Source organism: Artemia sp. Qi Xiang Cuo, chromosome 7 (assembly GCF_049724085.1).
Source record: "Artemia sp. Qi Xiang Cuo chromosome 7, ASM4972408v1, whole genome shotgun sequence".
NCBI classification, from domain to species: domain Eukaryota; kingdom Metazoa; phylum Arthropoda; class Branchiopoda; order Anostraca; family Artemiidae; genus Artemia; species Artemia sp. Qi Xiang Cuo.
In genome coordinates, this window is record NC_142800.1 from 49,854,218 (window position 1) to 49,877,980 (window position 23,763).

Sequence of the window (23,763 nt, forward strand, 5' to 3'; positions counted from 1 at the left end):
AAAACTTTTCCATCTTCTGCTTCATCTCAAATTCAAGTTGCGTATTTTAGATATTTTAAATTTCTACTTGATTTTCCGCTTAGTGCTCGTAATATTTCTTTTAAATATATCTATTGAATAAAGAACCCGCTTGATATAATAAAGAGTAAGTGTGAGCTTTTGGTTCAAAAGGCTCGAAATTATCTAGAATATAGAAATTTATTCCCGTTTTTTGAAAAAATCTAATATGTTAACCGATTGACGTAGATGGTCGTATTTGTCGGTAGTTCTGGTTTTGTTAATTGTAAGTTGTGTCTTTATATGTTATATGTATTTTGAATGTACTCCTCATAGTGTATCCTGAGGGAAAATAAAAGTATTATTATTATAGATCATGATATATACGAAGGGGAACTGCCCCTTACCCTCTATTCCACATATGACGCAAAAGTTTTTCTAATGATTTACTGAGGGCGACAAATATTGCCTTCGCTAACTGGAAGTTTTGACTTTATTGTTAAAGGTAACTGATCATCAACACGCCCTTCAATTTTAGAGACATTGTGGCAAAATACTCTGTATCCCATTCCAATTGCCCTTGTACTAGAGCATTAGTTCTCGAGGTATTGGAAAAGAAGTCAAACTTTAGCTTAAAGAGCAGTGTCAAGGGGTGATGCATTCACCCTCATAGACAGGATCATTTGAGTTTGTTAGATAGTTTTAGTATCGCTCTTTACTTCCATTGAAGAAATGAATCTACCTCAATTTGCATGGGACGGGAACTGGTTGCCCTCTAATCACTTATTAATTTAAAAAGGGAACTAGAACTTTCGAGTTCAATCGAATGAGGCTAATCTGAAACTTATAGGACCATCCCTTCCATATGAAGTGGCTTTGAAAAAAAAAACAGAATACATTGAAGCTTTATGGCTCTTTACTATAGGCAATGCTAGAACATTGCCTCTGATCTTATTTGGCTATAAAAGATGCCAATTTTCTCCTCCTCTTCTTCTTTTTTATTGCGAAACGTATTATATCTCCCTTTCTCACTCGCTAAAATAGTTAGAAATTAGGGTCTTTCTACTTTTCTCTTAGTGCCTTTCTAGAATTAAATGTCTCCTGGTGATAACCTACTTTTGTCGTCAAATTTTGAGACGTCCAAAATTTTATGAAAATTGTCATTGACTCTGGTATGCCAGCAAAAAATCCGCCACGATTTTCTGAAATCCTGAAAATTTTGTCTTTTTTTAATTTTACTGTTTTGCAGACCCTGATATATCAAGTGATCATATGCCAAACCCCTTTATCTAGTTAAATAGCATGACTTCCCCTAAACTTTCTCTTTGTTTAATAATATTATTTTACAGATCAGGGTATATCAAGAGATCAAAATGCCAAAATTTTTAACCAAGTTAAAAGAGCATGATTATTTCTTTATTGAAAGCAACTAAGGTTGCAATAAATCTGGCCAGTTGGTAATTGTAAGTATTTTGTTGACTAGTCGAAACATTTGAACGGAAAAATTTTACTGTTTCAAGCAAATGCGAATAAATTCCCTCGCCCATAAGAGAAGCCCAAACTATAACTGAAACATTAAAACTAAGCCTCGTATCCCATTCCTTACTAACACAGCTGCACGACATCGGACAAGATTTATGAACGTAGACTAATCTAAAGTTTGGCAAGCAAAATGTCTCAGCAGTCGAAGACCAAACAAGAGATAAATTGAAACGTGGTATCCTCCTAAACTTTCAGACACCAGAATACGATTCCTTACTGAGATGTCTGCGCGACCTGAGCCAGGAGTTATGAATGTGAAATATACCCTCAAATTGGATTTTTGGAACGTCTGGACGATATCTCAACTGTCAAAGACTGAAACAGGGATTAATAAAATGAAACACTTAACAAAATGAACGCATGTCTGTAACGATGAAGTTTGACTGGCTCCTTATCGAAAGTCATTGAGATTGCAACAGACATGGTGAGTTGGCAATTGCAAGTTTTGCTTACAGATTATGTTTTAAAACGTTTGAACTGAAAATTTTATTGCTTACAGCCACTGCAAGTTAATTCATTCATTCGCAAGAGAAACTAAAACCGACATGAAGGGTAAGTCTCAGATCTAACCACTTACATGATGACGATTGAGTGACCTCAGGCAAGATTTACTAATGTCGAATATAACCTTAAGTTTGGTTTCATGAACGTCTACATGATGGTTATACTGTCAAAGACCGAACGAGTCATAAAGCAGTGTTTGGCAGTCTCGTAGACATTCTAGATCTCTTTGAGGTTTTATGGCATCGTTTCTGGACTTATGAATCTGGATGTCCATATGGACAACATCTATAGCAGATCAGAATATAGTCTGGAGCTTGACGTTTCCTAATGATGTCAAAGGATACCCCAAGAGCTTTCCCAAAGTGAACAAATGTATAACCGGGGATGCTAACAACCCACATTATGAGAACTTGTGCGGAGTTCATAGTGGTAACATTCTAAGCGCCAACAAGTTATGCCACAAACGAACCTAAAGAAAGTTTCTACAGAACACTCCATACTGTGTCAAAATATATACCAAGGCACAACGTCACCTGCTCTCAGGAAACTTTACTGCAAAAGTTGGAGGTGACTACTTGTTTTGCCCACAGGCTCTCGATGACCACAGCCTTGTTCAGCATGATACTAGCAAGGTCCAACATAATCTGGACAGCAAAAAAATATTTACAAAAGATACCTGCCAACCCAGGGTTTGATTCAGATCAGTTACAGGAAATGAAAAAGAAACATGGCTTTGAGTAGGAAATTTTGAATAGATTCAAAGCACTATCACTACCAGAAGATGCTGACGCCTAACGAGTTTGGGAATGCATGCAACTATATTACCATAATTCAGCAAAGGTGAATTTCAGCAGCCATATGCGCCTGAAAGATCATAGACTATCGGATCATCATGGACATACATGGAAGAAGGAAGGAAAATAAGAGAATGTCTCAACCAGAGACAAATTCCTGGTCGTCAGTTCCTCATTAATGAACAATATAGAGTGAAAGGCATTGCTCTCAAGGAAGTTTCAAGAAACAACCAAAGAAACCTGCCTGAACAAAAAGCATCCCAACTGAAGAGGCGGCAAAGAGGAGAGATTACGATTTTATGCTAAAAAAAAAAAGAATCCTCTCTCTGACAAGATAAATATTCTTCAGGAATCCTTGTAACTGACCAGCTTCCAGTAAAAAAAAAGTCTGGCCTGACCGCAGCAGCTATTGGATAATTTGATTTCCTCAGAATGTTTGCTTGATAGCATTTTGGCCCTCTTTTCAGAACTTTGGCCCCAATTCCCTCTAGATTTTGAAAAATACTTTTTGGGGGTATTTTCAATGAAAATACCTGGTTTGAGGGTTCTGATTAAAAAAAAAAATGATAAAACAAACCCACCCCCCCCCCCCCCTTGTATTTTAACAAATTCATCGTGCACACCCCTGCCTTTTTGATAATTGACGTACTTGAACAAGCCGCATAAACTCCTTCTTCATTGGTTTGATTTTCTCATAACTACTTTTTGAACTGAATCTCATATGCATATTATCTTAAAATAAAAATTAAATGTTACATGCGGATTTTAGAATTGACGGAAGGAAAAGAGAATGAACAACAGTTTTATTGCAAAGTTTAACGAAAAATATGAGTTTTATCCAAAAACTGATATAATAGATTTTGTCTTCACTATTTTTTTCCCGTTTTAGTGGGAAAAAATCTATTAAGAACAGCAAAAATGTCTATATAGTCTTTTTTATTAAAGGCATTAGTTCAGCATAAAAATGAGCAGTTCAAAGATGAGCCAGTGCTTGAACCATGTTAAATATTAATCTATTTGCATTTCCCATTGACTCTATAATAGTCTGTCATAATCAGGATGAGTTAAGTCAACCTGCTAATTTCTTACTGCTTACTAAAAAAGCCAAATTTTTCATATTCTTTAGAAGAAGCCTGAGGTTTCCAAATATCAAGAGTGGTCAAGATCACAATGCCACAAACATTGAACCAGAAAAAAGTTTTTAAGATTTCTGAAGTATTTTTACAAGACGTTCTATTTTTCTGACAACTTACTAATGAAGTAAGGCTAAAAACATCTAAAAAATTCGAGAACATTAGTTACTAATCTACAGCATGGATGGGAGGTCCTCTTCTTTGCTAAATCTTCTGAAAATCCTTTATGATAAAACCAGATTTCACAACATTTTGTGCACCATTTCACAACAGTTGTAGAACATTATTACCTTCACTTCTTCTAGAAGTTGATAAAGATCCTCTACTTCATCACCGTCTGTTTGCGAATATTCTAAAGATTGTTCTTTTGCAACACCTCTGATTGGTCTTCTATACAATGGCAAATCCAATGCTTTGGCAACAGTTTCAATGGCATCATATCCAACTGTCTGATACATGTGACTATCTTCTTCCCCTGTATAACACAAAAGCAAGAATAGGTGGTAATTTAAGCTGTTTCTATCTTAATTGAACAACTTAAAGTAAGAATATAGGTACATTAAAAAAAAAATTATGAATTACAAAAGCAGTACCGTGAATTTTAAAACATTATACATCTAATTGCCAGATTATTTTGATGGGTTCAAATACGAATTACAACACAAAGCAACAGCTTAGCAAAAATAAGAGAGAAACCAAATGCAGGGCGGATTCATAGGTATTTTGTATGAGTGTTTCTTGTAACTGCAATCGGATGTCCAGAATCTAAGTGATTTCTTGGCTATAGCCACTTTCAAGACAAGATACAGAGCATTAGCTTTCCAAAATTTAGTTTTAGTGCTATTCTTTTCCTACGCACAAACATCATACAGTCTTAGTGAACTTAAATATAAAAACATTAAAAATTAGCTTAATAGGAAGGACTTATGTTTAGACAAAAAGGCAAGGATTTCTGAAATAAGACTGTCACTAGTATAAATAATGCTGCAGAACTTCCTTTAAAAATAAAAAAATAAGTCTCACAGTGTAAATACCACAACCACAACAGATACCCTTGGTTTACTTCAGGAGCAAACGAAGTTCCTTGATGGATCTTAGCTCCTCCATGTTGAATTTAAAAACATTAAAAGAGCTGCAAGAACAAACGAACTGACTTGTACTTCTACCCCTTTGTTTCCCATTCCTAGTTAAGATGTTGTTCATGAGATGACTGCCTTTGTGAAAAACAGATACAAAAAGTTCCGGAGATTTCCACCACATATATTAGTGATCATTATTAGCAGATATACTAAAGTATTATAATTAAAACAAACTTTATTTATACAGAACAAAACAATTATTTCCGAGTCGGAGATAGTTTCCGGTACATTGGCTGAGAGGGTTCATTCAAAGTTTCGAGTTCTTTAATATTGCCTAAATGTAAGTTGGATTCTTCCATTTCAGCAGGCGGGGCTTTTCAGTCAAGACTATTCAGTCGTTTTCCTTTTGCTTCACTCTGTAAGCTGAACAGAGCTAATAATTAGATTGGTTCTTATTTATTGAACCTCCTCAGATTTCTTTAAGTAAATCTTTCGATTCTAGAAGTTGGAATATAAGAAGATAAACATTGAGTTCTGTGGTCTGTGTACCGGTAGAGTCAAATAGACTCTTAGCTGATAGTCGGATAATGTGGCGTTTGAAGCACTTTAGCAGTTTACAATTCAGGGTATACTGTGCAGACGTCAGCATATTACATGGAAACAAGGCAATGGTCAATTGTTTCATTTTTTATATTACAATACCTGCAAAGGGGAAATGAGGGAACTGAGCCACTTGAATTAGGGAACTGATATGAAAACACCTGAAAATTTAGCCCATTTGAAACAGAACGAATTCTATGATAAATTTTAGAAAGATCCTTATTGGGAAAGGGAGATAGAATTGGATTGTTCTTATTGAACAGTACCTCTGATAATCTTTAGCAGTAAATATCTCTAATGGGGATTAGTCTCCCACTTGGCTGGTAAGTATTTATACCATTTTTTGCGATTTCATCTGCCTGTGGTTCACCAGTTATACCTGTGAGGATTGGAACATACTGAAGTTAAGTTATTATGCCTCTTGAGGCAAGATTATCGGTAATGCTAAGACAATAAAAAGTGCCTATATCCATCTTATATTGAGAAACTGAAAACGGCAACTCTAGGCTTGACAAAGAGTCAGAATAAACTATAATATTTTGTGAATTAGCAATCGAAGGTTGATTATTTATAAGGTGCTCTAACGCCATGATCATGGCATTTAACTCTGCAGACATTAAAGACACATTATTATACATCCTCTCATCCATTGCCATATTAAGCTGTGGGAGGAAAGTTCCACTTGCCATCTTCTTATTCAATTTGGACCCATCAACAAAAAATTAGAAGTGGTTATTATTTATGAATGTATTAAATTCAGCAATTTTTTTCTGGATGAAAGCAATGGGGGTGATTTTTTTAGTCCACTTTGAGAAATTAGTATTTATAATAGGAATTGACTAACTCCATGGAGGGTTTTGGGGGCAAGTAGGTACAATAGACTTTGCTGGCACTGGAATTTCTTCTGAGTATTGGCATATTCATTTGCAATGCCTCTATACATGGCTGGATTTCTTAACCAATTATGCAGGGTATGTGAGCTATTTGCTTCAATTTTTGTAAGATATTTTATCAAAAGAAAACTTCGTCTTACATTTATTGTTGTTAATTCACTCTCAGTAAGCAGAAAATTAGTACTTTTGGGTTTCCTAAGGCCAAATATGAGACGGATTATATCGTTTTGTGTTGTCTCAAGTTTTTGCATCTGTGTCTTTGAACAGGCACCATAAACAATGAGCCCATAATCAATATGGGGTTATGTGATATGTGATTTCTTATATGAGTCTTTTTATTATTCTTATTTTTCTATAGTATTTTTTTATTGTGTTTGTGATGTGAAGGTGGAAATTAAGTTTTTGGTCAAGTATGAGACCTAGGTAATTGACTTGATTATCTTCTGGAATAGTTATTCCATTTAGAGTTAGTCTTGCATTAACATTATTTCGCTTTTGGTGAAATTGGATAATTTTCGACTTCGTGGGTGCAATGGGTAATTCTGAATTTTGGGAAATTTTTTCAAATTTGGAAAGTGACTTTTGCAACTTTGTTTGTGTAATCTCAAAGGTGTTACCAGTTCACCATAGTACCAGACCATCAGCATATTGTAGATTGGTGTGAGGGAGGTTCATGTCCCAGAGTTAGAGGGCAAAGAGGAGGCAGCTCAGGACTGCACCCAGTCCTGAGACCTTTGGTTATTGTATTTTTGGGTGAGGAGGCTGAACCTACAGAAACAATGAAGCTTCGATTTTCAATGAAAGATTTTATAAAAGATACTAGCTTGGGGGGCAGTCCGAGGTTTGCAAGTTTAGTTAAAAGGATCTGGGGGTTCACATTGTCATATGCTCCTTCAAAGTCTAGGAAAACAGCAACTAGGACACCATTAATAGATAGGGATTCATTTATTGCATTTGTTAACAATATAAAAGCATTTGTTGAGGAATGTTTTTTCCTGAAACCAGTTTGAGTATGAGGTATCATATTATTTTTCTCAACAATTCAAAGGAGTTGATGGAAAATAATTTTTTCCGTTGCTTTTCCCATCACAGGAGCAATCATTATAGGCCTATAAGACTCAGGGTCATATTTGGGTTTATTTTTCTTTAAAATATGTGACAATACACAGTAACTGACAATACACATTTATTTGCATTTTTTTTTTCAGTAAAGTGCAAATTATGTTCTGACCTTGGGAAGGCATAGGGGTTTTGAGCCCAACTTATGTTAATTTCTGCTCGTTTTGAGTTTGACTTGGTTATTTATTATAATTTCTGTTCGTTTTTGGTTTCATTTATTTATCGATGCTGATTTGTGGTAGTAGATTATTTGATTATTAGATTATTATCACGATTTGTAGATTATTTGATTTTATTTTTGCTCATTTGGTTTAACGAAGTTCGTTACTTTTTTTGAAAAACTTATTTTGTTGAAAGTTTTTTTAATTAATTTCTGTTCGTTTTATATTGACATAGTCTTTTCAGGGAAAAAGAAAATAATGCTTTAAATCTTTTTGTTTTTTTTAACTTTATAGTTTGGCCTGCTATTTGTATGCTGGAGAAAATTTTTCAGCAATTTTTAACAACATACACCCTTTTAAAAATCTGGACACAAATAGTAGTGTTTAACTTAGTTTCATATCTAATCTAGTTGAACTGAAATAGAAAACTTGATACCATTCGCAAAAAAATCTGTTTACTTTCTTTGATAGCTTGGATAAACTTCCGCTATTTTGATACGGTGAACTTTTAAGAGCAGATATTGCCCCAAAATTTTGAACATAATACCCTCAGTCGTTCTTGGGATATTGCTGAGATGCCTTACTGGGAATTAGCATTAACACAGTGCATTTTGATTTAATCTTAAGGCAACATTTAGTTTTTAAACATAAAGGCAAACGGAGGGGGATTAGTTTCCCTGCAATCACTTTCAAGTATTAAAAAGGGCATCATCCCTTTCTGTTTTCAATCGAATGAGCCCTTTTCGCAGTTCCTACGACAACTCCTTCGATAGGAAGTGCCCTGGTCTAAACAACAACAACAACAAAAAAATAATACATTATACCCACATCGATCTTTACTATAAAAATTTCAAGCCATCCAATCACTTTCGACTATTAAAAAGGGCACTAGGCCTTTCGATTTCCAATCGAATGAGCCCCTTTTGACTTTCTACGACAACACTTTCTATAAACACCTTATATGACCCCAAGGCATAAATTACAGCCCATACCCTAAAGGCTGTGGGGGTAGTTGTCATCCTTTAAGACCTAATTTCAAGAACTTTCAACTACGTTAAACAAAATGGCTATATCAAAATATTGATTGGATGTGTCTGGGAAAATGGTGGGCGTCAGAGGGGCGTTAGATGCTCTTCAATCACTTTCAACTATTAAAAAAGGCACTAGCCCTTTCAATTTCCAATCTAATAATCCCTTTTGAAGTTTCTACAGCAATGCTTTCTATAAAAACCTTATATGCCCCCAGGGCATAACTTACAACCCTTGACCTGAGGGTTGTGACCTGAGGGTTGTGAGGGTTGGGTCAAAATTTTGATAGGATGTGTATGGGGGTAATGGTGGGCGTGATAGGGGGGTTAGTTACCCTCGAATCACTTTCAACTATTAAAAAGGGCACTAGCCTTCTCAATTTCCAATTGAATGAGCCCCTTTTGAAGTTTTTACGAAAGCTCTAACTATAAGAACCTATTATGACCCGAGGGCATAACATATAACGTTTGCCCTGGGGGGTTTGTCATCCTCAGATACATAATTTCCATAACTTTCAACGACGTTGAACAAAATGGCTATCTTTAAACTTTGATTGAATGTGTTTGGGGAAATGGTGGGCGTGAGAGGGGGGTTAATTACTCTCCACTCACTTTGGATTATTAAAAAGGGCAATTTCAATTTCCAATCAAATGAGCCCTTTTTGAAATTTATACAACAACCTTCTATATAAACCTTATATGCCCCCAGGACATAACTTACAACCCTTGTACTGAGGGGTCTGATGGGGTTATCATCCTAAAAGACCTAATTTTCAGAACTTTCGACTACGCTGAACAAAATTGATATCTCAAAATTTTGATTGGATGTGTTTGGGGAAATTGTGGGCGTGGGAGGAGGATTAGCTGCCCTTCAACACTTTCGACTATTAAAAGGGCACTAGCCCTTTCAATTTATTTCCAAAACTTTCAACTACGTTGAATAAAATGGCTATCAAAAAATTTTGATTGGGTCTTTGGGGAAAAGGTGGGCGTGAGACGGGGGTTAGTTGCCCTCAAATCACTTTCGAGACTATTAAAAAGGGCACTAGTCCTTTGAATTTCCAATCGAATGAGCGCTTTTCAAGTTTCTACGACAAAGATTTCAATAAAAACATATATGCACCCAGGGAATAACTTGTAACCCTTGCCCCGAAGACTCTGGGGGAGTGTTCTATCAAAGTTATAATTTCCTGAACTTTAAACTACGTGGAACAAAATGGCTATCTCAAAATTTCGATTGGATGTTCTTGGGGAAATAGTAGGCGTGGAAAGGGTATTAGTTGCCTTCCAATCACTTTCGACTATTGAAAAGGGCACGAGCCCTTTGAACTTCCAATTGAATGAGCCCTTTTGAAGTTTCTACGACAACACTTTCAACAAAACCTTATATGCCCCCAGGGCATAACTTACAACCCTTGCCCTGAAGACTGTAGGGTGAGTGTTCCAATCAAAGGTATAACTTACTGAACTTTAAACTCCGTGGAACAAAATCGCTATCTCAAAATTTCGATTGGATGTTTTTGGGGAAATGGTGGGCGTGGAAGGGGTGTTAGTTGCCCCCCAATCACTTTCGACTATTAAAAAGGGCTCAAGCCATTTCAATTTCCAATCGAATGAGCCCCTTTTGAAGTTTCTACGACAACACGTTCTACAAAAACCATATATGCGCCCAGGGCATGACTTACGACTCTTGCCCTGAAGACTCTGGGGGGGGGAGTGTTCTAATCAAAGGTATAATTTCATGAACTTTAAACTGCGTGGAATAAAATGGCTATCTCAAAATTTTAATTGGATGTGTTTGGGGAAAAGGTGAGTGTGAGAGGGGGGTTAGTTGCCGTCCAAACCCTTTTGACTATTAAAAGAGCAGTAGCCCTTTGAATTTCCAATCGAATGAGCCTTTTTTGAAGTTTCTACGACAACGCTTTCTACAAAAACCTTATAGTCCTCCAGGGCCTAGCGTACAACCCTTGCCCTGAGGGCTGTGGGGGAGTGTCATCCTCAAAAACATATTTTCTATCAGCTACAATGAACAAAATGGCTATCTAAAAATTTTGATTAGATGTGTTTGGGGAAATGGTTGACGTGAGAGGGGAGTTAGTTGCCCTCAAATCACTTTCTAATATTAAAAAGGGCACTAGCCCTTTCAATTCCCAATTGAATGAGCCCTTTAAGTTTCTACGACAAAGATTTCAATAAAAACTTATATGCCCCCAGGGTATAACTTATCACCCCTTGCCCTGAAGACTGCGGGGGGAGTTTCCTGCTCAAAGGTATAATTTCCTGAACTTTAAACTGCCTGGAACAAGAAAGCTATCTCAAAATTTTGATTGGATGAGTTTTGGGAAATGGTGGGCGTGGAAGGGGTGTTAGTTGCCTTCTAATCACTTTCGACTATTAAAAAGGGCACTAGCCATTTCAATTTCCAATCGAGTGAGCCTTTTTTGAAGTTTCAACGACAACGCGTTCTATAATAACCTTAGATGTCCCCAGGGCATAACGTCCAACCCTGGCCCCGAGGGATGTGGGGGGTGGTGTCTTCCTCAAAGATCTAATTTCCAGAACTTTCAACTACGTTGAACAAAATAGATATATCAAGATTTTGATTGGATGTGGTTGGGGAAAAGGTGGGCAAGAGAGGGGGTTTAGTAGCCATCCAATCACTTTAGACTATTAAAAAGGGCACTAGCGCTTTGAATTTCCAATCGAATGAGCCCTTTTTGAAGCTTCTACGACAAAACTTTCTATAAAAACCTAACAAGCCCCCAGGGCATAACTTAAAACCCTTGCCCTGAGGGCTGTGGGGGAGTGTCCTCCTCAAAAACATAATTTTTATCTGGAAATCAACTACGCTTAACAAAATGGCTATTTCAAAATTTTGTTGGATGTGTTTCGAGAAATGGTGGGCGTGGAAGGGGTGTTAGTTGCCTTCCGTTCACTTTCGACTATTAAAAAGGTCACAAGCAACTTCAATTTCAAATTGAATGAGCACTTTTCGAAGTTTCTACGACAACTTCTTCGATACAAAGTGCCCTGGTCTAAAAGAAAAAAAAATACATTGTGCCAACATCGTTCTTATATGCCCCAAGGGCATAACTTAAAACCCTTGCCCCTAGGGCTGTGGGGGTGTGACCTCCTCAAAAACATAATTTCTATCTGGAAATCAACTACGCTTAACAAAATGGCTATTTCAAAATTTTGATTGGATGTGTTTCGAGAAATGGTGGGCGTGGAAGGGGTGTTAGTTGCCTTCCGTTCACTTTCGACTATTAAAAAGGTCACAAGCAACTTCAATTTCAAATTGAATGAGCACTTTTCGAAGTTTCTACGACAACTTCTTCGATACAAAGTGCCCTGGTCTAAAAGAAAAAAAAATACATTGTGCCAACATCGTTCTTATATGCCCAAAGGGCATAACTTAAAACCCTTGCCCCGAGGGCTGTGGGGGTGTGACCTCCTCAAAAACATATTTTCAATCTGGAAATCAACTACGCTGAACAAAATGGCATAACTTCCAACCCTTGCCCTGAGGGCTGTGGGGGGGGGGGTTGTCTTCCTCAAAGACCTAGTTTCCAGAACTTTCAACTACGTTGAACAAAATGGCTATCTAAAGATTTTGATTGAATGTGTTTGGGGGAAAGGTGGGCACGAGAGGGGGGTTAGTTGCCCTCCAATCACTTTCGACTATTGAAAAAGGCACTAGCCCTTTGAATTTCCAATGGAATGAGCATTTTTTGAAGTTTTTACGACAACGCTTTCTATAAAAACCTTACATGCCTCCAGGGCATAACTTAAAACCCTTGCCCTGAGGGCTGTGGGGGAGTGTCCTCCTCAAAAACATAATTTATATCTGAAAATCAACTACGCTGAACAAAATTGCTATTTCAAAATTCTGTTGGATGTGTTTCGAGAAATGGTGGGCGTGGAAGGGGTGTTAGTTGCCTTCCAATCACTTTCGACTATTAAAAAGGACACAAGCCACTCCAATTTCAAATTGAATGAGCACTTTTCGAAGTTTCTACGACAACTTCTTCGATACAAAGTGCCCTGGTCTAAAAGAAAAAAAAAATACATTGTGCCAACATCGTTCTTATATGCCCCAAGGGCATAACTTAAAACCCTTGCCCCGAGGGCTGTGGGGGTGTGACCTCCTCAAAAACATATTTTCAATCTGGAAATCAACTACGCTGAACAAAACGTCTATCCCAGAATTTTTATGGGACGTTTTTCGGGAAGGGGTGGGTGTGGAAGGGGTGTTAGTTGCCTTGCAATTCCTTTCGACTGTTAAAAAGGCACAAGGAAATCCGATTATCAAATGAACGAGCCCTTTTCGAAGTTTCTACGACAACTTCTTTGATACGAAGTGACATGGTCTAAAGAAAAAAAAATACATTATGTCAACATCGTTCTTATATGCCCACAGGGCATAACTTAAAACCCTTGCCCTGAGGGCGGTGTGGGAGTGACCTCCTCAAAAATATATTTTCTATCTGGAAATCAACTACGCTGATCAAAATGGCTATCACAAAATTTTGATTGGATGTGTTTGTGAGAAAGATGGGCGGGGGGCTAGTTGCCCTCCAATCACTTTTGCCTATTAAAAAGGGCACTAGCCACTGCAATTTCCAATCGAATGAGCCCTTTTCGAAGTTTCTACGATAACTCTTTCGATATCAAGTGCCCTGGTCTAAGACCAAGAAAAAAAATACATTGTGCCAACATCGTTCTTTACTTAGACAGCGCTATTGTGCTGCCTATGATATCGCGAATTATTCCTCTGAAGGTGTGACCAAGTCTATGGACCCGAGCTCTACGTTCAGCTCCGTGATAAAGTCTCTCCGATCCATAAAATTCAGAACAGAACATCGTGGGCTGTTGTAGAGTGAGTAGGGCTGCTACATTGCATTAGTGGAGGTTATACGATCAGTTTTTTCTTCTCGAAAGGCAACAAAACATTTGCTACATCTGCTGTTAAATCACAGCTCGTTCAAGAAATTGCTGATCTTACACTGAAAGTGAGGAGTGATACCCGAAACATCATTGTGTATCTGTACGAAATTGGCTGTATCGGTATATAGCAAAAAACACTCCGAATTTGGTTCTTTCAATGACCTCCGAATTCATCTATTTCCCAGAAAAAAGAACTTGAACAGCTTGCCCCCAACAGATGGTTCTTTTGCATATCACGTCAAGAGAGCTATACTTCAGCAAAGCATTATTCTTCAGGCTGTGATTCCTAAGCCCTATGTCCTCAACCCACTTGAGTTTAGCTGAACCCATCACGACATTTTGGGAGTCAGTCCAGTGACTTCAGCGCTGACCCCCTGGCCCCCATCTGTCAACAAGGCTTCAACCTTTTGTTACTGTAAAACTGTGTGCGGTAAAAAGTGCCCTTGTTTGGGGATAAATCCATGCGACATTCTTTGCACATGTGGTGGGGGATGTAGTGCCGACAGCGACGATTTAGACGAGGATTAGCGGGATTTTTTTTCGTACGTTGGGGGAAAATCATTGGGATGTGCGGTAATTGTATTTTGACAGGCTTCGCTTGTATCTTTACTCATTTAATTTCAACACAAGTATTTTTTATATAGATGTACAGTACTTAAAATGATAAACACTCTTTAATCATGTTAGCGGTTTCGACTATCAGCTTCGAACGAGCATGGTTCTTCCGTGTCCGTTTACTACCTTACAAAGCTTCGCAGGTTCATAATAATCTGGACTTACAACTACATTTGCAAGGAAATCAGAGCTTATAACAAATTAAATAGTATATAACAACTAAAGTTGAAACACGATGACCAAGTCAACACTACCGTTGGACTCGGTGTCAAAATTTGATATAAAAACATGTTTTGCAATGCCATTTTTCAAAAAATAAATGTCATGCCTGCAAATAAGTAATTAGCCTATAACAAACAAAGTTAAGATTGGTCTAAAAATTAAAGTTGATATTTGGATTCTACGCTAAATTCTAGCATAGAATATTGTGTCATATCACTATTTTGCCAAGATATATTTTCGCATACATTTTTGGCTTATACGTTAAAAAAAAATCGGTGCAGCTTCACCAACTAGTTGGAGCATGGGAATGTTAGGCAGTGTGAAGCTCAATATCCAAAGTAAATTCTGGTGAAACAAGAAGAATCCTAAAAATATTCAAGTTATGAGATACATGCTTTACCTTGAAATAAACTTTTGAATTCTGAGATTTTCAGGTAAAATTATTACATATTAGCCTATAGCTCCGGGACTATACAAGGTATCGGAAAAAACAAAACATATTATAAGAAACGACCATATTAGGCATAATACGAGATGCCATGCAACTAAATTGGAATGATACAACCTTTAAAAAAAAAAACAGTCTGTACACATTTTATAGGCCTAAAAACGAGTTTTTTGGATTTAACAAGGACAAGCCGTCACCTCCAGCTTTGCCACTACCCATATTCAGATTCAGCGTAGTCGATATAGTCGGAAACTATTGCTAAACTGACTGTGTCTTTCTTATCACCTAGTTGTCACATTATAGTGGTCTGGCCCCCGGACTAGGCTATGTATACTCTGATCCTGGACGAGGCTGGTAAATCAGATTTATCAAAATTGGGGAAGTGATGTTGCAATTATTTGATGTTAGCTTATTTGCAAAAAGAGTTAGTAAGTAAGTTTATTCACCAATAAATACAGATTTGAAATACGATACTCTTATTACCCCTCGAAAGGCTCCATGGCCAGGGATACAACAACAACAAATCAATATAAGCAACAAATGAAAAAAAAACTATACGCTGACAAAACAATAAATTTACCTAAGAAAATATTTTTGGCATATATAACGATAATGTGACTTATAATCAACGTTAATTTAAGAAGTACTAGTTGATAAATGCACGATCTATAAGTTTTGGAAATTTATATATTCTACATAAATAATTTTGTTATCTAATATCAAATCGAATATCAATATCAAATCGAAGTAATATATTTTATGAAAGTTAGATACCTGTTTTTTGCTTCAATGAATATCAATGAATACCAACATCAACGGTAAATTACACATAAAATTAACAAATGCTTCAATATATTCTCCCCCATAAGGCTCTATGGCCAGGAAAAAACAAAACTAAAAAAAATTAGACAAATACATTCATCAAACATTTTTTAAATAATAAATTCACATCACCAAACCAAACAATACCCCCCCCCACCCTAAAATACATGAATCCACCCGCGCAAATAAATTACAGAACCAATCCAGAGACATTAACTCATTGGAGAATTAGGAAAAAAATTAATTATTTGCAGGAGAATCTCTAACAAACTTTTTGAAGATACCAAAGAAGTGGTAGCCCCGCGCAGATTCTGGGGGAATGCTCCAAATCATATTACAAGCTATCAGAGGGGTAAAGTAAGACCGTATTGACGAAGCACAAGGTATTTGTAAATTATTGGAAGTGCGGAAAAAATAAGTCGATTGCTCGGAAATAAAAAAATATATTATTACATAAGACACCAGGAAGCTGGCCATGTAACCTCAAAAAGATTATAAGAAGCATAACACAGAAAATAGAGAGATCTCAAATCAAGCAAGGGTTTAAGTAGGGAATAATTAGTATCCGGTATAAGAGTCCTTGCTTTATCATATAGTTTTGGAAGTGACTTCAGTGATGAGGGGAAGGTTGACATGCAGATAATAGAACAGTATTAAAGATAAGACTGAACTAGGCTGTAGAATAGGAGTCTAAGTATTGACCCTGGAAAAATGTGTTTCAATTTTTTAAGGATCCCGAGGCTCCTGAAGACTTAAAATGAGGTCAATATCAGGCTTGAAGGAGAGATTTTCATCAAGCTAGACGCCTAGGAATCGAACGCAACAATCCTTAGACCTATTAAGGGAACCCCTCAATACATGTATTTCATTTAAACCAGAACAAGCACTTGAAATTCTTTTGAAAATAAGAAAACATGACTTTCCAACAATCAAGGCAAGATAATTAACATGAAACCACTGAGTAACTCTTTCAAAAAGGGCAATCATGTTTGAACGGAGATCAGCATCAGTCCTACCGGCTGTGCCAAGAGTACTGTCATCCGCAAAAGCTATAAGTGTATCAGAGAAAGGCACTCTTGTCACAATTAGTGACAATTGCAAGTTTAAAAAAAAACCAGCAAGTGGTAGGTTTTAGATTTTTTACCGCATTTATAAGGTCATTAACATAAATTAAAAAGAGTATTGGCCTTACCACAGATCCTTGTGGAACCCCAAACTTTATTTCAGACGGGTTGGAAAACAGAGGATTAACCGAGATAACTTAACCAGATAATTATGATAGAAACCAAGAGTAAGTACTCCCTCGTGTTCCAATATGGTATAGTTTCTAAAGAAGAGTCTTGAGTGTTATTGAATCAAATGCTTTTCGTACATCGAGAAAAAGAGCAGCAGGAGTAAGATCTGAGTCCACGGACATATGTACATAAGTTAAGAAATTCGCACGTGCATATTTAGTAGACTGCTCTCTCCTGAGATCAGACTAAGAATCATGAAAAAAATCCTTTGAATTTAAAAAAACAGGAAGCCGAGAAGTACAGCTTTTTCAAAAATGTCACGAGGCACCTAAGACAGAGATATAGGACGATCGCTAGCAAAGTCATTCCGTGATCCACCTTTAAAAGTATAATAACACGAGCACGCTTTAAAGCACTTGGGAATGCACCCTTTTCAAAAGACATATTGATAAGTCTCGTAAGAGCAGAAACGATTACAGGAAGAATGAACTTGACAACCTTAGTAGAAGTACGGTCTGGACAAGAAGATGAAGAACCCTCCAAAGAATTAACAATTATAGCTATTTCAACTTCATAAATAGGCTCCAAAGTCGTTGATTTGAGACAAAGTAGTCCAAGATAAGACCAAAAATCATTTAGAGAAGAAGAAGGACCTATAGAAGAGGCTCCAGTTTTCCCTATATTGGCAAAGAAGGAAGTAAATGAGTCTTGCACTTTCAGCTCACCACCTTAGATTGTACCATCCATCAAAACACTTGAATAAACAAAAGGGGAGCGAGAACATGGTCTGATAGTAGAATTGATTACTTGCCATGTTTTCTTAGTGTCATTACAGCACGCCGAAAATTTTTTATAGTAAAATGACGATTTGGCTCTCCGGCAAAGTGAATTATAAACTCTTCTACAAGCTTTATAAATTTAAAGTCGATAATCTTGCGAAGTTGGCTTAGAGGACCTGTAAGCCTTCCAAAGGTTATTTTTTTTCCTCCAGCTCCTAAGGAGTCCAGGAGTCATCCAAGGATTCAAGGTTGTTTTTCTCTTCGATCCGGATTCAACTAAGGTGCATAACAACTATCCAATATAATTTCTTTCAAAGAGTCATAAAAAGAATTAAAAAGTGAATCTACATCAGATTCATTTTCAAAAATGCCCCGCGATTGATCTGCCAACCGCGATCTAAGAAGAGCCTACTCCTGCTCATTAAATTTTAAAGACGGAAAACCAGCTCCCTGATGCTTCCTAGGTAAGCAGTCAGAAAAATCATTGGCGGAAAAACAGGTAAATGGTGCGAAATATCACTCATCAAAACAAAATTTTGCACCAAAGTCAACGATGAAAAAACATTACCAAGCAAAGAAGCAGTAGTATCAGTTATGCCATCTGGAACTCATGCTGAAGCACAACCTCCGGTCAGACAAATTAATACTGAAGTCACCCATAATGACAAGTTCACATGAATTCTGAGTTCATAGTGTAAAGACCTCTTTTTCGATTTTGACATAAGGATTATAATTGGTATAAACGGATCATTTCGCTGAGTGAGAATTCCCTTGGGAACTGTGGATACTTTGGATTTTCATATTAATATTGTTATGGTCAGTGACCTATATTCGTGAACAATAGAATTCAAATATTGGCTTTGCCCTTGGAGCTTGTATTTTAAATGTTTGAACAGCTACTTTCGATTGCGACCTTGAGCTTCATAAAAAAAGCAATTAAGGCTGGAAATCGGATTGCTGAAACTGTTAAAAAGACAATTGAATTTAAAAAAAAAGATGATTTTAGTGATGCAAAAACGATCCTGTGGGAAGCAGCTAGAATCAGTAAAAGAGTGTCTATTAAAGTAAACCCGCTTGACAACGTGATTGAAATGATTCGAATCTTTGAGGACTGCGATAAAAAAAAATATTGATCTTCCGATGTTTGTCATTGTAGAATCTGCTGAGGTCCCCTATGTTCATGGTGAAATGTCCGCCGTTCTTACTAGACAAATAACCCAGATCTTAAACAAGTTAGATGGCTTTATGAATCGTGAGAATTCAGATATACCCTCCCTGATAAAACGCTCCCAGAAGTCAGCTCCTTTGGAGCTCCATTCCTCCTTCGTATTCATTAGTTGACAAAAATGAATCCTATACCTATGTTGGCCCCAGCTCTTCAACTTCGAACCTCGATCATGTTGTTTCTTCCTTTTCGATCAAACAAGCCACTTTACTTCGTGAAGGCTACTACTCTGAACACTTACCTATTTTTGCGACAATTGAGTGCAATATCGAAAGCAAGACCCCGCAAGAGGAAAAGTGGTTTTATGTTCAAGAATGGAGTCACGATGATCGTCAGTTATTTATGTCCGAGTGCGACACTTTACTCAACCAAATTATAGTTTCTTTTCACCTACTTAGTTCAGAATGCAGGTCTTATATTAGTGAGTACGAGATCGAAATACAGCTTACAATTTATCTTGCAGAAATCAACCATGCGCTTCGATGCGCAGAAAAGTGTGCAGTCCAATATAGACGCATTTGCAAAAAGACGGAAATCACTGACTGGTTTAAAAATCAAAGTCTTGTTGCAGCTTGTAATTCAGCTAAATTGTGGCTCCGAATCTGGAACGAATCCGATAAACCGCGCTCCGGTATAATAAACGAATTGCGTCTGAAGACAAACAGAAAGTTCACAAGAGCCCTTAAAGACGACAAAATAATGTTGATTCAAAAAAATGTTGATAAGATAGCCAGTGATCCTTCACTTTTGTGGAAAAGTTTTAAACGCAGTGACCGGACTTCTGTCGGTTGTATTCCAGAAAAAAGCTGGATTGATTATTAAAAAAGTGAGTTTTCGTCTCCTGACCTTGTTGCAGAAAGTAAATGTGAAAAAGAGCTTGACCGTTTGCTTGCTAATTCTATTTGTTCTGCTTTTATAGTGACGCCGTCCGATATTGAGTTTAATCTAAAAAAAAAATTAAGAAAAATTCTTCTGCCGGTGTTTATTTAATATCTGCTAAACACTTTGAACATTGTAGTAGTCTTTTGTTGCAGCACCTTTCGTTACTTTTTTAAATGTCTATTTCTTCTGGTATTGTGCCTCAACAGTTTTGTACTGGCCAGATTATGCCTATACCGAAAAAAAAGGAAAAAAGATCTCAATGATTGTCGATCGTATCGGCCTATAACCGTTTCAAGCACCACTTTTAAAATATTTGAGTCTATTTTTCTTAGAGATATTTCCCAAGAGTGCTCTCTGCCTGCGCATCAATTCGGTTTCAAGAAAGAACTTAGTCGTGAGCATGTTCTTTTTTCCCTTGTTAAGGTTGTTGCAGATGTAGAAGGTTCCAGGGATTTTATTGTTCTATGTGCACTGGACATTGCCAGAGCATTTGATTCGTGTATTTTTGCCCAGATTTTGGTAGAAGCTCTATCGAGAGGAGTTGACTTCTCAGTTATAAGGTGTCTTCGATACATGTATAAACATCTTCGTGCCAAAATGAAGTGCAGTTCAGAGCTTTTTAATCTGCTAAAGGGCGTTAGACAAGGAGGTCTCACTTCCCCAGCACTTTTTAATAATTCAGTCATTCCAGCCCAAAGTTCTATTGAGTCCACCTGCATTTACGGGGGTTTAGACGTCTCTTTACTTACGTATGCTGATGGTATCCAAAATCGGAGTCGCACTTTCTCTGGTTGTGAGAGCACTTTCTCGAAGTTAAAACTAGAATATCAGCAGATTGGTTAAAGTTTTAATGTGGATAAAACTGTAGATGTCGGTTTCAACCTCAAAGGATACTCTGATAAATCCCTCAAATTTGCTGAAACTTGTACCCCCTTCTCTATAAGCCTTATTTACCTGGGAATGCCCATTGGAAATTCAATTAAGGAAACTATTAAGCTTGCCATCCAAAATCTTGAAAAAAAGACAAGGATAGCTTATGCGTCACTTGTCTCTAACAAACAAATAAAAGTTCAAACAGGAATATGTCTTTTAATTAGACAGTGAAAAACAGGTATAGAAATTTCTGGATATTGCAGTAACATATATCAGTGATCATCATCAGTAGAGGACAGCAGATAAACTAAAGTATTAAAATTAGAACAAACTATACTTAGACAGGATAAAATAATTACTTCTGGGTCACAGATAATTTCCGGTTCACTGGCTAAGAAGGTTCAGTCAAAGTCTTCGAGTTCTTTAATATTGACTAAATGTAAATTGAATTTTTGATGAAGGTAGCATAATCTTCTTCTTCTTCTTCCAATTGCAAACGAAATGTTGCTGAATTTACAGTTATACAAATACTTGGTCTATCATTCCCCTGTATTTTATTCTGCATAAGTATAATTTGTTTTAATTGTAATACTTTAGTTTATCTGCTGATGACGATCACTGATGTATGTAGTCAAAATATCCAGAACTTTTTGTATCTGTTTTTCACTGTATAATAAAAAGACTTATCCCTATTTGAACTTTAATTTTTTCATCATAGAAAGACACTGTGGTCTTCGAAAAAATACCAAATTAATATTTATAAGGATGATAGAACAAGCAAGTGCATAACTGTAAGCTCAACAACATTTTGTTAGCGATTGGAAGAAGAAGAAGATTGTGACATTTTCATTAAAAATTCAACTTACATTTAGGCAATATGAAAAAACTCAAGCCTTTGAATGAACCCTATTAATGAACCTTCTCAGCCCATGAGCCAGGAACTATCTGTGACCAGAAAGTAATTATTTTATTGTGTATACATACAGTTTGTTTTAATTCAAATACTTTAGTTTATCTGCTGATGACGATCACTGATGTATGTGGTCGAAATATCCAGAAAATTTTGCATCTGTTTTTCCACTGTTTAAGAAAAAGACTTGTCCCTATTTGAGCTTTTGTTTGTTCATCATAGAAAAAAAGTTTGGTTTTCGAACAAAATACCTGCACTGTTAAAAAAATCTTGTTCTAAACCTTTACTAGGTTTAGTTTCTGAATATTTTTTTTCACTAATTTTAGCTCTTTTTTTTTTTGAGGGACCTTTTGGCCAGTACACAAGATTTCTTTAGTTAGGAGCCGTAAACTTCTTGGATCAAATAAATGCTTTCAGGACAAGGGTGAGTCATAGAAAAGTTAGCTTTTTTGCTGATAAACTGTCGAAGGACATGAACAAAGTCTGAGCTCATCATTACTTGAATTAGGGTTCATCAAGATTGGGCTATGAAACAGCTTAAGGAAGTTCAAAAGTTAATCACTAAGGACGTTTAAAATTCAATCACTCAATTTACAGCGATGATTAACATTTGATCTTAATAATCCCTAAATTATCCGGAAAGGAAAAAAGGTGCAACATGTTTGTATATACCAGTGAGTCATAGTGGCCATGAAAGTTGCAGTGGTAGAAATAGTTGTGTTAGGAGTTATGATAGCAACAGCAGTCACAGTTGAAGCAGTAGTAGATCAAGTGGTCATGGTATAAGAAGTCCTGATAGGAGTAGTCATAGTAGAATTAGTAATAGCATGAATAGTCTTGGTAGGAGTAGGTGTTTTAGGAGGACTGGTAGTAACAATAGAAGTAGTTGAGGTAGGATCAGTAGTGGTCAGCTGGATGATTTTGTCAAAGCCGAAACTCTATTCTTGTTCATTTGATACTCAAGGTCCAGGGTTATCAATTCACAAAAATGTATGGATGGGTAGGGGATACACTTTTCAAAATATAGAGGGGGGGGGGGGTAATCAAATTGTTATTATTTTCCCACTAAAAATACCAAAAAGAGGCATTTTTCTAAATCTAGGGGGGGGGGTTCTTGAACCTTTTCAAACAAAACTTCTGTTAAAATTGAAATAAGTCATGCCTGCAAACTGGGTAGTAAGGGTTTTGCAATTTTTTTTTCAAGGTTAGTCCTAAGGACATGAGCAAAAATGTAACATATTTTACAACCTCTTCCTGTCCAATTTGAGGAACCTGCTTTTTGTCTGGCCAAAATGGATGATCTCTGGCTATCCATCACCCTTCATCTGCAAAACGTGTCCTTGCCATCTCAACCTTTCTCTAGTGTTCACCCTAGATCATAGACAGCAGAAACGTGCTGCCTAAGTAAAGAGTAAAGTGGGCACAATGTGTTTTTTTTCTGACCAAGACACTTTGTATAGAAGGAGTTGTCATAGAAACTTCAGAAGGAGCTCATTCAATTGGAAATTGAAAGTTCAATTAGCCTACCATCTTTTAAGAGTCAAAGTGATTGCAGGGCATTCTAGCACCCCTTTTAAGAGTCAAAAGTGATCGGAGGGCAACTAACCCCGCCACCATATCCTCTTTCCTCCAAATGTATGCAATCAAAATTTTGAGATAGCCATTTTGTTCAAAATAGTCCAAAGATCATCTAACAAGGCCTCCAGGGTTGACAAAACCTCCCAGAGCCTGGGAATAAGGGTTGTAAGTTATACCCCAGGGACATATATGGTTTCCATGGAAGGACTGGATGTATAAACTTTGATGAGGGCTCAGTCAAATGGAATTCGGAAGTTCTAGGGCCCTTATTAAGAGTCAAAAGTGATCAGAGGGCAACTAGCTACCCCCATCACACCCTCTTTTCCCCAAATGCATGCAATCAAAATTTTAAGATAGCCTTTTTGTTCAAAATAATC

At 36.9% G+C, this 23,763-nt stretch overlaps 1 protein-coding gene across 2 annotated transcripts in view; it reads right to left on the reverse strand.

The window, feature by feature from the left end:
• Window positions 1-23,763, reverse strand: part of LOC148950377 (diphthine--ammonia ligase) — a 58,899-nt gene that overhangs the window by 13,763 nt on the left and 21,373 nt on the right. For both annotated transcript variants that reach the window (XM_089092362.1, XM_089092364.1), the window contains exon 2: window positions 4,261-4,445. In XM_089092362.1, coding sequence (XP_088948488.1) covers window positions 4,261-4,445 — 185 coding nt within the window. The remainder of the gene's footprint in view (window positions 1-4,260; window positions 4,446-23,763) is intronic.